The sequence below is a fragment of the Myotis brandtii genome, unplaced genomic scaffold (assembly GCF_000412655.1).
Source record: "Myotis brandtii unplaced genomic scaffold, ASM41265v1 scaffold187, whole genome shotgun sequence".
Classification (NCBI taxonomy): domain Eukaryota; kingdom Metazoa; phylum Chordata; class Mammalia; order Chiroptera; family Vespertilionidae; genus Myotis; species Myotis brandtii.
The window spans coordinates 4,421,606-4,436,355 of NW_005356944.1; the positions used below are offsets into that span (position 1 = coordinate 4,421,606).

The 14,750-nt window shown below is 38.1% G+C and overlaps 1 protein-coding gene across 5 annotated transcripts in view; it reads left to right on the forward strand.

The window, feature by feature from the left end:
* The window catches only part of QSER1 (glutamine and serine rich 1), a 47,470-nt gene that overhangs the window by 1,069 nt on the left and 31,651 nt on the right, over positions 1-14,750 (forward strand). For 3 of the 5 annotated variants that reach the window (XM_014538148.1, XM_014538150.1, XM_014538152.1), the window contains exons 1-3: positions 2,625-2,737; positions 3,138-3,299; positions 7,263-10,955. In XM_014538148.1, the coding sequence (XP_014393634.1) occupies positions 3,203-3,299; positions 7,263-10,955 (3,790 nt within the window). In that variant the 5' untranslated portion in view covers positions 2,625-2,737; positions 3,138-3,202. Of the gene's footprint in view, positions 1-2,624; positions 2,738-3,137; positions 3,300-7,262; positions 10,956-14,750 lie in introns of those variants that run through there. The other 2 variants (XM_014538149.1, XM_014538151.1) reach the window with 2 other exon arrangements.

The following is a 14,750-nucleotide window of genomic DNA, read 5'->3' on the forward strand; positions in this document are numbered from 1 at the left end:
GTACAGTGCGATTGAAACTTCGTGGCCCATGCGCAGAAGTCGCTATTTTGTGGAAGAGCCACACTCAAGGGGCCAAAGAGCCGCATGTGGCTCGCGAGCCGCAGTTTGCCGACCACTGGCCTAGACTAATGAAGAGTCGCCCTTTGGAGCTGGGTGGAGCCCACGGTGCTAAAAAGGACATAACCCTAAGAAGAGGGCAACCCAATCAAGGCTCTGCCACCCAGGTAGCAAGGAGGAAGTGGCTCCCTAGTGGGCAGCCCACAGGTCTGCAACAGGTGGTGGCCCCATTGACCTCTCTAAGGAAGGAATGGTAAAATGATCCTGATTTTATGCTCATGGGAACCAAACTATTCTAAGACAAGAATCCTGCTTACTCAGAGCTGCCATCAGGTTGAAGAGATAAAGCCCCCTTGACAGTGTTGACCCAGTGGCTCCCACCACAACCTTCTAGCAGGCCTACAGGTGCATGGGACAGAGAATTTCCTGCTGGTACTGAGAGGCACATGGCTTGTGCCCATTCTGATTACAGATCAATGTCAGAACCAAAACAGTGATGCTTGGCTTCAGTTTCTGTCTGTGTAATAAAACTGACCGTGTCCCTCTGTCTGGAGGATACTCACTCTCATGGATAAGAAAATACCACTCCATTGGAGATTTTGCTAGGGCTTTGTAAAGGTCCTTTTTGAAAAACTGAAAATCTTCTAATTCCTTGTGAAAAAATATAGCACTTTTACAAAGAGAAAGAGGTCAGGAATCTATTTGTCCTGAACACCTGACTGTAAGTCCTCCCTGCAATTCTGTGAAATACACCCTTGATGCTCATGAGTCCCTTCACTGCCGCTCACCACTCACTCACTCACTTGACTTGGGTTGGCTGTCTCGCTTTGATTCATGCCAGGTCCACAAGTGCTGAAAGCTCAGGTCTGCATCCTGGTTTTCTCAGAAGAGCCAGAGGTAGTAATGGGCACGCCCCTGGAGCCTTCTGATTCTCCTCCGTCTCCACGAAGTCCTCCCCATTGAGAGTATCCTCTTCCCACAGCAGGCCTTCCTTCCACCTGATATATGAAAAGCAAGGCTCAGATTCCTCAGTGATGAACCCACACTGTCCACATTGTGAAACTTCTTCTCTGACTCTGCTTCTGAGAGAGGCTGTGTGTGTTCTGACTCCAGCAACAGAAACAGGATTCTTCTGGAACAGTTGAAAGCGCAGTGTCTGATGCTGTGCCTGTTTGAGATCCAGGCTCCCACCTATCAGTGGGATCTGGCTCCACCGAGAATCCATTGTCCCTTGGGCCTGGGCAGAGTGGACTGGGACTGTGTTAGTAAGAAGACAGGTTTGGGGGATCTGGGGTTGGAGTTCGTAGGGCAGCCACCCTGGTTTCCTGTGCTGAGTCATTCTCCCACACTGCAGAGGATATCTTTCTCCAGTGAACCTCTGCTCTCCAGAAAAGGCTCCCCTGGTGAGCGTAGCAGTGGTGGCAGGAGCACCTCCGCAGCAGCGCTAAGGATGTCTGACTGCGGACTTAGGGGAGTGGGCCTAAGCCATTAGTCGGACATCCCCCGAGGGCTCCTGGACTGTAAGACGGCGCAGGCTGGGCTGAGGGACCTCCATGCACCGGGCCTCTAATATATATTTAAAAAACTAAATGTAAAGAGACACAATCAAATGCTATTCTTGAATTTGATTGGATCCTACATTGAAAAAGCTTTAAAATTTCCAAATATTTTGCTAATAATTAGGGGAAATTGAATTATGACCTCTGTATTACATGCTATTATTGACTTAATGTTGAAGTTCTTCAAGTTAATACTGGTTATATAGGACAATATTCTATTCCTAGGAGATACAACTGAAGGAATTAAGGATGTAGTGTTGTGATGTCTGCAGGTTATTTTCAAGTGGTTTAGTAAAAAAAAAAAATAATAAGTGTGTGTGTGTGTGTGTATAGTAAAAGATAACAAAATGTTAACAATTGTTCAATCTTAGGTGACAGGTGTGTGGGTTATTCATTATACTATTTTAATTTTTTCTCTGGGTTTAAAATATTCAAAATAAAAATCAAGGGAAGAACACATCTTTTTCTGAATGACTCAAAATGTAATTTCAAGCTTTTGGGAAATAATGTTAATGATCAATTTATTTGAATGATCTGATATTACATAGAATGTTAAAATTAGAGGGACCTTGGAGATTATCTTGTTTAGTCCCTTATTCATACAGATGAGGAGATTAGTCTGACAGTAATTGAATCACTTGTTGAAATCACACTGTAAGCCAGTAGTAGAGCTTGGATAGTGAATTCAGCTCTCCTGTTTTCTGGGATATTGCTCTTCCCACTGTACCATGTTTTACCACTCCCAGTAAAAGGACTTTGTAGGAGGTAAAAGTTGAATTAAAGAAAATATTATGTGTCATTTTTCTTCCTTGTATATCTTCAATGTGCTTTCCCCATTTTGACATTTTCAGACTGTGCTTGATCTATTGGTCTATAGATCAGGAATTTATAGTCAAAGACTTCTGCTACTTTTGACAGTTGCTGTTTTAGAAACTTTTTTTCTAGAAATTTTTTGATCATATGGTTTGAGCATTGTGTTTTTGGTCACTTATTTTTATTATTCTCTAGTTTAAGCTATGAAGAAGGACATCCCTCACTCTCTGAAACAAATCGCCTTCAGAGACAGACTTTTGCAGCTTCTCATCAACTTCCTGGATATCCTACCACACCTCAGCCAACCGGTAAAAATTCTCTTGTGAAATATAACAGAATCTGGGTACATTTAGTGAATAAGGAAAAAAAAAATCAGTTTTCACATGTTGGGTTATGAATTTGTGTGCAGTACATAACAGTGTCATGGGAAATTTTAAAATAAAAATGAGATTAAAAGCTTTGTCTTTTATTGATAAGGAATATAAACAACTAATTAGTTGGGAGATCTTTTTCATGCATCTTTATAGATTTTAAATGATAACTATGCTTAGTCAAATTAATATTTGTTTGCTACTTCAAAATAAGACAGTTTAGGATTGTAGAATTTTGGCCTCAAATTTCAGGGAGTCCTTTTAAAAATATGATCAGAAATATAATTTTATATTAATAATATCTTTACTTTGGGATATATTTTATCTTCAAATGTAGGTCTTTCTGGAATATTTGATACTGGTGTGAACAGTGCCAGCACTAACACTAAGGAATCTTCAGTAATGAACTTTCTCTCTTCTGTTGAATCTCAAACAGCCCAGGCTGCTTCTTCAGGAACTACTCTTTTACCACAATTCAGGGCTCCATCCTGGCAGACAGGTGATTCTTTGTTTTCAGAATTTTTAAGTCTTGTAAAAATATACTTTGTATGGGCCTTGTCATTATGGTAGTGTGGCTGAGAGTGAAGTTAATTATTGATTTTCCCGTGAACTTTAAAACCTGGAATTTTTCACAATTTTAAGGTGGACAAAATAAATTTTACTAGCGGAAATTCAGTTTTAGCACTCTGATAAAAACCAAGTTGAAGAAAGAAGATAATTATTAAAGATAAACCCTAGAAGTAAAGTTTTTATCTGGCAACTTAAATACAGTTGACCCTTGAAAAATGGGTGTTAAGGGTGTATTGACCCCCTGCATAGTTGAAAATCCACATATAACTTCTTTTTAAGAGCAAAATTTACTTTTTTCCCTATTACAGTTGACATTCAATATTATTGTATATTAGTTTCAAGAGTACAACATAGTGATTAGACATTTTTATAATTTGCAAAGTGATCGCTTTAATAATTCTAGTGCTCACCTGGCATCATACATAGTTATTACAGTATTCATTATATTTGCTGTGTTGCAAATAACTTTTTAAAAAATATATTTTTATTGATTTCAGACAGAAAGGGAGAGGGAAAGAGAGACTGAAACATTAATGATGAGAGAGAATCATCAATCAGGTGCCTCCTACACGTCCCCCACTGGGGATCGAGCCCTGACTGGGAATTAAACCATGACTTCCTGGTTCATAGGTCGACGTTCAGCCATTGAGCCATGTTGGCTGGGCATGCAAAAACTTTTGACTCCCCTAAAACCTAACTTCTAACACCCTACTGTGGACTGGAAGCCTTACCAATAAAGTAAGCAGTCGATTACACATTTTATATGTTTATATGTATTATGTGCTATATTAAAAGAAAGTAAGCTAGAGAAAAGAAGATGCTATTAAGAAAAATCAGCCCTAACCGGTTTGGCTCAGTGGATAGAGCATCAGCCTGCAGACTCAAGGGTCCCAGGTTTGATTCCAGTCAGGGGCGTGTACCTTGGTGGGCACATCCCCAGTGGGGAGTGTGCAGGAGGCAGCTGATCGATGTTTCTCTCTCATCGATATTTCTGGCTCTCTATCTCTCTCCCTTCCTCTCTGTAAAAAATCAATAAAATATATTTTTAAAAAAAATAAAAATAAATAAAAATCATAAGGAAGAGAAAATACATTTACAGTATTTATTTTTAAAAATCTTATGTAAGTGAACCCATGTAGTTCAAACCTGTGTATCTAAGGGCTAACAGTAGTTCTTGTCCACTTGAGAGGAGCAGAGATTAAATTTCTTTTTTAAGTTTTAGCTTTTATTGTGAATATAAAATTATAAGATATTGAAAATATACCTTGTAATGATTTTATATACGTTTACATTGTGAACGAATTCCCCCTCATTTAGTAAATTTACATTCATCACTTTATTTTTTATTTTTTGGTGAAAGATTAAATTCACATATGTCAGCAACTGCAGGCTGGGTAGCTTATATGATAGAATAAAATCATGGGACTGATTTCATCATTAAAGTTATATAAATCTATTCTTAATTAAACTGATTGAATCACTATTTAATAAAAATCATTATACAAGGTGGGGCAAAAGTAGGTATTATAGTTGTTTGTATGGAAAATAATACAATAATTAATAAATAATAATACAAGAATAGACTTTCACATACAACTATAAACCTACTTTCGCCCCACTCTGTATTGTGTTCGTTTATATGTACTTGTAAATTTTATTTTCATTATTTTACTTTTCAACTGTTTCTCACCCCCAGTTATTTGTATGTTTTTATTTTTTACAGGATAACAGGAAGGTTAGTTTTTAAGGTTTTATTTTAAAGAATAAAGAAACGTCATAGCATATTTGAGAAAACATTTGTAAATGATAGCTATAGGAAACAATATTTTATTCTGATGCAAATTACAATAGAGCTTCTCAAAATGCCTCAGCAATTTCTGCTTCTAAGAAGATAATGTTTAGTGTAAAATAAAACAGAATATTAAAAAACACAATAGCTTCATCTTTTGCTTCCTGGAATAATTTTACATATTCAGTTAGACTTTCTATTCTAGTTCCTATGTTAATATTATTTTAACCACTAATTATAAGTGTTATTTATTCTTTTAAGTGTAACTAGATATTTTCTGTCCTTGTAGTAGTAATACTTTTTTGACATTTAATGGAAAGAAGTTAAGAGAAAAATGTTTTTGAAAGGACTAGAGAATCTGTTTTCCCCAATTTCTCCAAAGTGGAAAAAAATATTTTTAATGGAAACTCACTAAAAAGCATGTAAACAATACAAGGGTATATAAAATGGAAAGTGATAGTTTCTAACAGCAATCCCACTTTTTAGGGAAGATTTAACAGTTTGGTATTTACCCTTTTTAAAAAAAATATATTTTTTATTGATTTTTTACAGCGAGGAAGGGAGAGAGATAGAGAGTTAGAAACATCCATGAGAGAGAAACATCGATCAGCTGCCTCCTGCACACCCTCTACTGGGGATGTGCCCGCAACCAAGGTACACGCCCTTGACCGGAATTGAACCTGGGACTCTTCAGTCCACAGGCCGATGCTCTAGCCACTGAGCCAAACTGGTCAAGGCAACCCTTTTTTATTTTTTATGTCTTTGTATATCAAAACATATATCCACCTATCAATGTTTATAGCAATAACATTATTAGGATATGCCATCATTATTTGATCAATCCCCTGTTGGTGGACATTTAGGTTGTTTCTACTCATTATGTATAATAACTGTAGTGAGTATCTTGTACAAATTTTTTTGTGTCCACTTATTTCTATAGGATAAATTTCTAGAAGTGGAACTTTAGGATGACAAGGGCATACACTTTTTTACTTTAGCTGTATATGGCTAAAATGCTTTCCTGAAATGTTAACAATTTCTTCTTGACAGTACTTTATTAATTTCTGATTAGCCTTTTATGATAAACATGCATCTGTTGTTACTAGAAATTGTTCATAGGGCATCAAAACTTGAATTGCAAGAGATTTTTAAAGTGCATATATTTTGATAAGAGAAACTGCAGTATTAACCTTACTGTAATTGTGAGATTTATTTATCATGTTAAATGTAGATAATTTAGTTTTAATTTTTTTAAATATATTTTATTGATTTTTTACAGAGAGGAAGGGAGAGGGATAGCGAGTTAGAAACATCGATGAGAGAGAAACATCAATCAGCTGCCTCCTGCACACTCCCCACTGGGTATGTGCCCGCAACCAAGGTACATGCCCTTGACCGGAATCAAACTGGGACCCTTGAGTCCGCAGGCCAACGCTCTATCCACGGAGCCAAACTGGTCAGGGCCTAGTTTCAATTTTAATGTTATGAATATTTTAGTTTGTCCATTGTTATTTTGCATTGGTTAAATTGATCACTAGAGATTGTGCATTTTTACAGGTGGTTTTTGTTAATCCTCAAGGTCATTTTTTTCATTGATTTTTAGAGATTGTGGAAAGGAGGGTGGCGGGGGGCGTGGGGGGAGAGAGAGACATCGAATTGTTGTTCCACTTATTTATGCATTCATATGTTCCTACTTTATGTGCCCTAACTGGGGATCGAACCCACAACCTTGTCATATTGGGATAATGCTCTAACCAATTGAGCCACCTAGCCAGGACTCATTTTTACTGGTTTCTTAATTGGCCTTGTCTAACTATTTATAATCACATTTATATAACAATTATAGGTATGAGTTGCTGATAACTGTAATTTTGTTTTTGCTTTAAGAAAGCTAGCTATTTGAAAATGTAATTTTCAGAATCTTCTCAAAAAGTAGGACTGCTGTTAGAAACTATCACTTTCCATTTTATATACCCTTGTATTGTTTACATGCTTTTTAGTGAGCAAATGTTACATAAGTATCTACTATGAAAACATATATATGTGTGTGTGTGTGTATTTGTGTGGTAATTGCATAAATATCTTCATATCTTCTCTTCATAGGTATGCATTCCTCAGCAGCAGCTGAACTGTTCGTTACTGGACCTTTGCCAACCACTGGAACACTTTCACCTTCTGCCCTCTCTGCTTATCAGCATCCCACCACCTTCAACAATAGGAACTTTGCTACCACCTCACCTTTGGTGCTTCAGGATTCAAGTTTTAACACTACATCAAATGGAATTCTAAATCCTCATGACCCTTTGCTACAAATCAAAACTTCCCAGGGAACTGTTCCAACTGCTTTGGCATTTGAGCGCCTGGGCAGTTCTGTGTTATGTAACAGTGTACCACCTCAGTCCTCAACATATCGCTCAGCTCAAGAGTCTGCACCCCATCTTTTACAACCTCAGTTCAGTTTGTTGCCTTCAGCACTTGGGGGAACCCAGCAAATGCCTCAAGCCTACAGTACAACTCTCTTTACTAATTCTACTTCTTCCATTGAAAGAGCTCTTCGAGAATGTAGTGTTATTAAACACCATCAGCGGCCTTCAGGAACCCAGTCTATTCAGGCACAACTGACTGGTTCACAGCATTCCTTACATAGTTATCTATCAAATGCAAATTTAGTTAATTTTCAGGAAACAAGCAGGCAGTCATCTTTATCCTGTAGCCCAATTGGAGAGTCCACTCAGGTGAGCAATGGAGGACTGCAGCAGAAGACCTCCCAGGTATCAGTGGAACTTGCTCAATCTTATTCATCTGTAATTCCATCATCAGGGTATCCTCCTTCCACGATAATAGTAAAAAGCTGTTCTGCAAAGGAACCACTCACATCAACTAAGACTCCCAAACCTCAAAGTATAATTCCTCCTGTGCAAACACTAAGCTATTCCAAACCTTTACATAACCAGAGTTCTGTAATATCAGGCCAAGCACAAATTTATTCTACAGCACAACTACCAAGCCTTTTATCAGTTAGTCAGTCCCAAAATTATGGTTTAGTACAACCACATAATGTGCCATCTATTGTTCATTCACAGGTTTATAGATCCAGCAAAGTTGAAAAGTTGCCATCCTTATATAAAACACTGACTTTTTCTGGTTCACCTCAGACTGTAACTTCTGAAAATCAGACACTTAATTATTCTTCTAATCAGCAAGAGGTGTTATCCTCAGTTACAAATGAGAATTACCCCGCTCAAACAAGAGATCTATCTTCAGTTAGCCAGTCTCAAAGTTACTCATCTGGTCATTCTCAGGGTTTATCACCAGCTAGCCAGACACAGGTTAATTATTCATCTCAATCACAAGTTTTGTCAGTTGTTAATCCTTCAGAAAGCTATGCTTCGGGGCAGTCCCTAACATTAACAGCTCCTTCTCTTTCTTATTCTTCCGCCTCTCGGGCTCAGAGTTTGCCAGAGTCTAGCACAACCCAGAATTATATTTCTATGCACTCTTCCCAAAATGCTCAAGCTCAAGGGTCATCATCTCCCCAGTCCCAAAAGTTTTTGCCTGCCATTCAGTCATCTTTTACGTCCTCTACTCATTGTCAGACATTAAAGAACAGCATACCTTCCCCTGATCCAAAGTCTTATCCTGAAAGGAAACTTGACTCAAATGTGTATACATCTTCAAAGCAAAAAGATGGTTTTCCAATACAAGAGTTACAGGTATTACAGCCACAAGTATCTCTTGAGTCATCGACCCAAAGGCTATCTGATGGGGAAATTAATGTTCAAGAATCAACTTATAAGGTGTCAAAGGCAGATGACGGATATTCTCAGAGCGTAATCAGAAGTAATTCCCATCTTGAAGATCACGTTGTTGGGATTGCTCTACAAAATTCAAAAAAAGAAGAAAGTATGGTTGGTTCAGTGACACAACTTAACCAACAAATTGGCCAAGTCAATAGTGCAGCAGCCCTTGATATTAAGAAGGCAACTGATTTAATGCCAACTCCACAAATAACATTGAATACTAAAGACCTAAACCAGCAGCACTCTCTTATACATAAGGTACATGATGCCAAGGTCCAGGAGCAGCATGATCAAATAATTAATGCATCATCTCAGATTCAAATTCCAAATCATACTTTAGGGCAGGGCCATCAGGCATCTCTTCCTAATACACAGATCCTTTTAGATTCTACCTGTGATTTACAGATTCTTCAGCAGTCAATGCTGCAGGCAGGTTTAGGACAAGTAAAGGCGTCTTTACAAGTACATCATGTTCCAAGTCCTCAACAAATAGTGCATCCTTTTCTTCAAATGGATAGTCATATTATTCAGAGCAATGGTGATCATTCTCAGCAGCAACTCCATACTCAGAATTCTGAAATTATGAAAATGGACCTCTCTGAGTCTTCAAAACCTTTACAACAACATCTAACAACAAAGGGCCATTTTAGTGAAACAAATCAGCATGATTCAAAGAATCATTTTGTTTCCCTTGGATCAATATGTTTTCCAGAGGCAATTCTTCTCAATGATGAAAGAAATATTTTATCAAATGTGGATGATATCTTAGCAGCTACAGCAGCAGCTTGTGGGGTTACACCTTCTGATTTTTCCAAGTCAACTTCAAATGAAACCATTCCAACTGTTGAAGATGGTAATTCTAAATCTCATTTTCAGCAGTCATTAGATGTCGGGCATGTAAGTTCAGATTTTAACTCTATAACAGCTACAGTAGGAAAGCCACAGAATATAAATGATATTTCCTTAAATGGAAATCAAGTTACGGTAAACCTTTCACCTGTACCTACCCTTCAGTCAAAAATGACTCTTGATCAACAGCACATTGAAACACCAGGTCAAAATAAAGCATCTAAACTAACTTCACCAGTGACTGGACCAAATCATGAAGTCCAGGACCAAAGGTCTGGCCCATTCAAGAAACAGCCTGCTACCAATCATGACTTTGAAGATGATTGTGAAGTTCCTGTTGATAGTTCATTAAATAATAACAGGAACCAAGAGTTTGTTTCCAGTAGTAGAAGTATAAGTGGAGAGAGTGCTACATCGGAGAGTGAATTCACCTTAGGGGGTGATGACAGTGGTGTGTCAGTGAATCTGACAAGGAGTGCACTTGCACTGTTGGCCATGGCCCAACCTGGGGAGGCAATCAGTGTCAAGATTGAAGAAGAAAACCAAGATTTAATGCATTTTAACCTTCAGAAGAAGAAAACTAAAGGGAAAGGGCAAACTAAAGAGGAAGAGAACAGTAATCTGAAACAGCTGAAAAGACCTATCCAAGGCAAACGCCAGAATTCAAGGGGAACAGATATATATTTGCCATATACTCCTCCTCCCTCAGAAGGCTGCCATGATGTTTATCAGCATCAAGAAAAAATGAGACAGAAGATCAAAGAAGTAGAAGAAAAACAGCCAGAAGTCAAAACAGGATTTATTGCCTCTTTCTTAGATTTTCTGAAATCTGGGCCCAAGCAGCAGTTTTCCACTCTTGCTGTACGAATGCCTAACAGGACTAGACGACCAGGGACCCAGATTGTTCGTACATTTTGTCCCCCACCATTTCCAAAGACTTCATCTACAATACCCACACCTTTAGTGTCTGAAACAGGGGATAACAGTCCATCAGAAAAAGTTGATAAGGAACTTAAAAACTTAGAACATTTATCTTCATTCTCATCTGATGAAGAAGATTCTGGAGTATGCAGTCAGGATATTTATAAAAGCACCTCTACTACCTTAACTACTTTGGATACTACTTCTGATAAAAAAAAGGAAACAGGTAAAGTTTTAAAATTTAGATTTCCTAATTATGGCTGTCCACTATTATTCTTCTAGTTGTAAGTCTGGCTTTGAAGCTTTTTTCGCTTGAAGCAGGTCTGCAAATTAATTTTCAGGACAAAATGCACAGGTAGGTACCTTAAGGACTTTTTTTTCCCCCAATGTTCCTTGACTGTAGGAATTTCTGGATTTCTGATGGAGTAGTTTTGTATTTTCCTTGACTTTTTATCACATGCAACTTAACTTACATGGTATGCTATCCAGACTTGTCTAATCTGAGACACCTTGAGGTGGGCTTATGAATATGAGGCACTGTATTGAGGGCCCTGTTGTAGTATAAACTGGCATATTTTTTTGGTATGCCAATTTTACCTGAAGAGTAACATTTTACTATTAAATGTGGATATATTGTATGCAGCATGTACAGTTAATATAAGATAAAATTTTCAGCTGGCTCCAGACTATGTTCAGATCACTTTAAGGGAACATTTAGAAGAACTGTTTTAAGAAACACTATCTTATGTAAATAATTGACGAGTATAAATACTACTATTTTAAAGAATATACTAAGGGAAAAATATTTAAAATAGTAAAATAGCTCCCACCTCTGTGCCAGGAACCTAGTAGCAATGGTGGGAGATATGCATTGTTACCTCCAATATACTGATAATATAACAGAGTAAATGAATTGCCCAGGTTCATGCAGCAGCTAATAGGTGGCAGAGCTGGATTCTGAACTCAAGTTTTCCTGGTTCTAGAGCCTAGCTCTTTTGTGTAAACAGTGGTGCTTCAAGTGTTAAACCTTGTTTTGTGGTGTTCTTCTTAGCTTCTTTCCAGACTTGAGACTACCTTTAACTACTAAAGTGACATGAAACAAATGGTATCCTGAATAATCTATTAGCATAGCTATCTGCTAGTATGTTTCTAAAGAATTCTTACTTAGTGCTTAATGGGAAGAAAGACAAATAATATGTAAAAATTCTCCTTTTCCATATGTTACTCTATTGCCCTACTCTTTCCATGTTCCCTCTTCTGTGACAACTGAACTTCTCATTGTTCCTTAGACTGTGAGTCTTTGAACAGGTTTTCTTCTACCTCCTCTCCATTTTTAGCCCAGCAGACACTTAGTTATCTTTGAAGACCATTCTCAAAGTCACATTGTGGAAGTTACTGCAGGCAGAATAAGTGCTCCTGTCTTCTAAATTCTCACAGCCCTTAATTCTGAAGGGCAGGCATTTTAAATTGTGATGAGATATAATAAATCCACTTTTTCCTTTATGATTTCTGCTTTTTGCCTAGCCCATGGTTACAAAAATTTTCTCCTGTTTTCTTCTAGAAGTTGGAAAGTTTTGCATTTTACATTTAGGAGTATGATGTCTTTTGATTATATTTTTGTGTAAGATATGAAATATGGGTTGAAGTTAATTTTTTTTTACATATAGAAGTCCAGTGTTTCCAGTACCATTTGTTGAAAAGACAATCCTTTCTCCATTGGTTGTTTTTGCACTTTTGTCAAAATCAATTGGTCATATTTATATGAATCTATTTCTGGACTCAATTCTGTTACATTGACCTATGTGTTTATGGTTTTACCAATACCACACTATTTTAATTGTTGTAGCTTTATGGTAAGGCAGTGTGTGTCCTCCAAACTTGCCTTTTACAAAATTGTTTTGACTATTTTAGTTACTTTCCTTTTCCACATACATTTTCAAATCAACTGTTGGCATCTACAAAAACTCCTGCTGGGATTTTGATTTTGATTTCCTTGAATCTATAGCATTTTGAGGAAAACAGCTGTTAACAATTTATTGAGTTTTAACAATTTATGAACATTTTTAAATTTCTTTCACTAGTCTTTTTTTATAGTTTTTGGCATATAGATCCTATACATGCTTTGTTAGATTTATTCTGGGATGTTTTTTGGGGTGCTATTTATTATAAACTATACTTTTAAAAGTTTTCAAATTCCAATTATTCTTGGTAGATCATAAAAATACAGTTGCCTTTTATATGTTAACTAGAGGTCCAGTGCATGAAATTCGTGCACGGGGGAGGAGGGGGGTCCCTCAGCCCGGCATGCGCCCTTTCGCAATCTGGGACCCCTCAGGTAGGGTCCCTAGGCCTGGCCGGCGATCAGGGCCTATTGGGGTTTTCCTTCCCCTGGCTGCCTGCAGCTGGTCCCGCCCCCACTACTGCCACTGCTTGCTATCTGTATGGCACTGCCCTCCCCCACCAACCCCCCACCACTGGTCACCTCCCTCTGCGGTTGACAGGTGTGGGGTGCGATTGCTTGGCTGGCCTGGGTCTCCCTCTGCAGGGTGATCGCTGGCTGGCCCCACACACCCACCACAGTGTCTGCGGGGCAGTCGTGGTTGGCTTGGCACCAGTGCATGTCATAGCCTGGTCATCCGGATGGTCGTTCTGCTGTTCTGTCGTTCGGTTGATTTGCATATTACACTTTTATTATTATAGATTTAAAATTCTGCAAATATGCACAACTCATTTATTCTAGGATATTTTTATTCCATAGGATTTTTTATGTAGAAAATGATGGTATCTGCAAATAGAGATAATTTATTTTTCCTTTTCTAATCTTATGCCCTTTTTATTCCCTGTCTTAATATACATGCTAGGATTTCTTATACAATGTTTAATGAGAGTGATGAGTTGGACATCATGATCATGTTCTTAATCTTTGGCAGAAAGGACTCAATCTTGCCATTAAGTATGATGTTAACCGTATGTTTTTTGTAGATGTCTTTTATCACATTAAAGAAGTTCCATACATTTCTTAGATTGCTGACAGTTTTTACAATGAATGGAGGTTGAATTTTGTCAAATGGTTTTTTATCTGTTGAAATGATCGTGCAATTTTCTTGTTTTAAAATTCTTTTAAAAAACTTCTATTGATTGATTTTAGAGAGAGAAACATCGATTTGTTGTTTCACTTATATATGCATTCATTGGTTGATACTTATATGTGCCCTGACCAGCAATCAAACCTGCAACCTTGGAGTTTTAGTACCATCCTCTAAACCAGCGATTGCCAACCAATAGTCTGCGAACCACTGGTGGTCCATGAGGTCTGAAAGGTTGGCGACCGCTGGTTTAGGGAAACCTTTGGAGCGGCAGTCACCAACCGGTGGTTCATGAGGTTGGAAAGGTTGGCAACTGCTGCTCTAAACAACTGAGCTACCAGGCCAGGGCTTCATGCAGTTTTCCCCTTTTTTTAATACATGAATGGATTCAACTTTCTAATTTTTTTTTTTTGCATCTCTGTTTGCAATCGATATTAGTATATACAGTGGGGCCTTGACTTACGAGTGTCCCGACTAACGAGTTTTTTCGAGAGACAGCTGTCTCTCGGCCGATTTTTTGCTTTGAGTTGCGAGCTAAAATTCAGGTTACGAGCCAGCTTCAGATACCCCACCGCTAGTTGGCGCAGCGAAGTCACAGTGAACACCACAACATCAGCCCAGCATCACGTGTCTCACTCGTTCACTTTAAGCGGTTAGCTCTTAGTTGAAGCATCAGTGTTGTGCTCGCATTTGTGCTTGCAGTTATTTTGCAAAACTTCGTTTTTTCAACCATGGATCTGAAGAAAGTAAGTGTGAAGGACAGTGCTGAGAAGAAGAAGCGGATGATGTGCATTGAATTAAAGAAAGAAATTATCGAAAAACATGACCAAGGTGTGTGTGTAATCGACTTGGCGAAGCAGTACAAGCGTAGCACTTCTACGCTCTGCACCATACTGAAGCAGAAGGAGTCGATACAGGCTACAACTCCAGCCAAG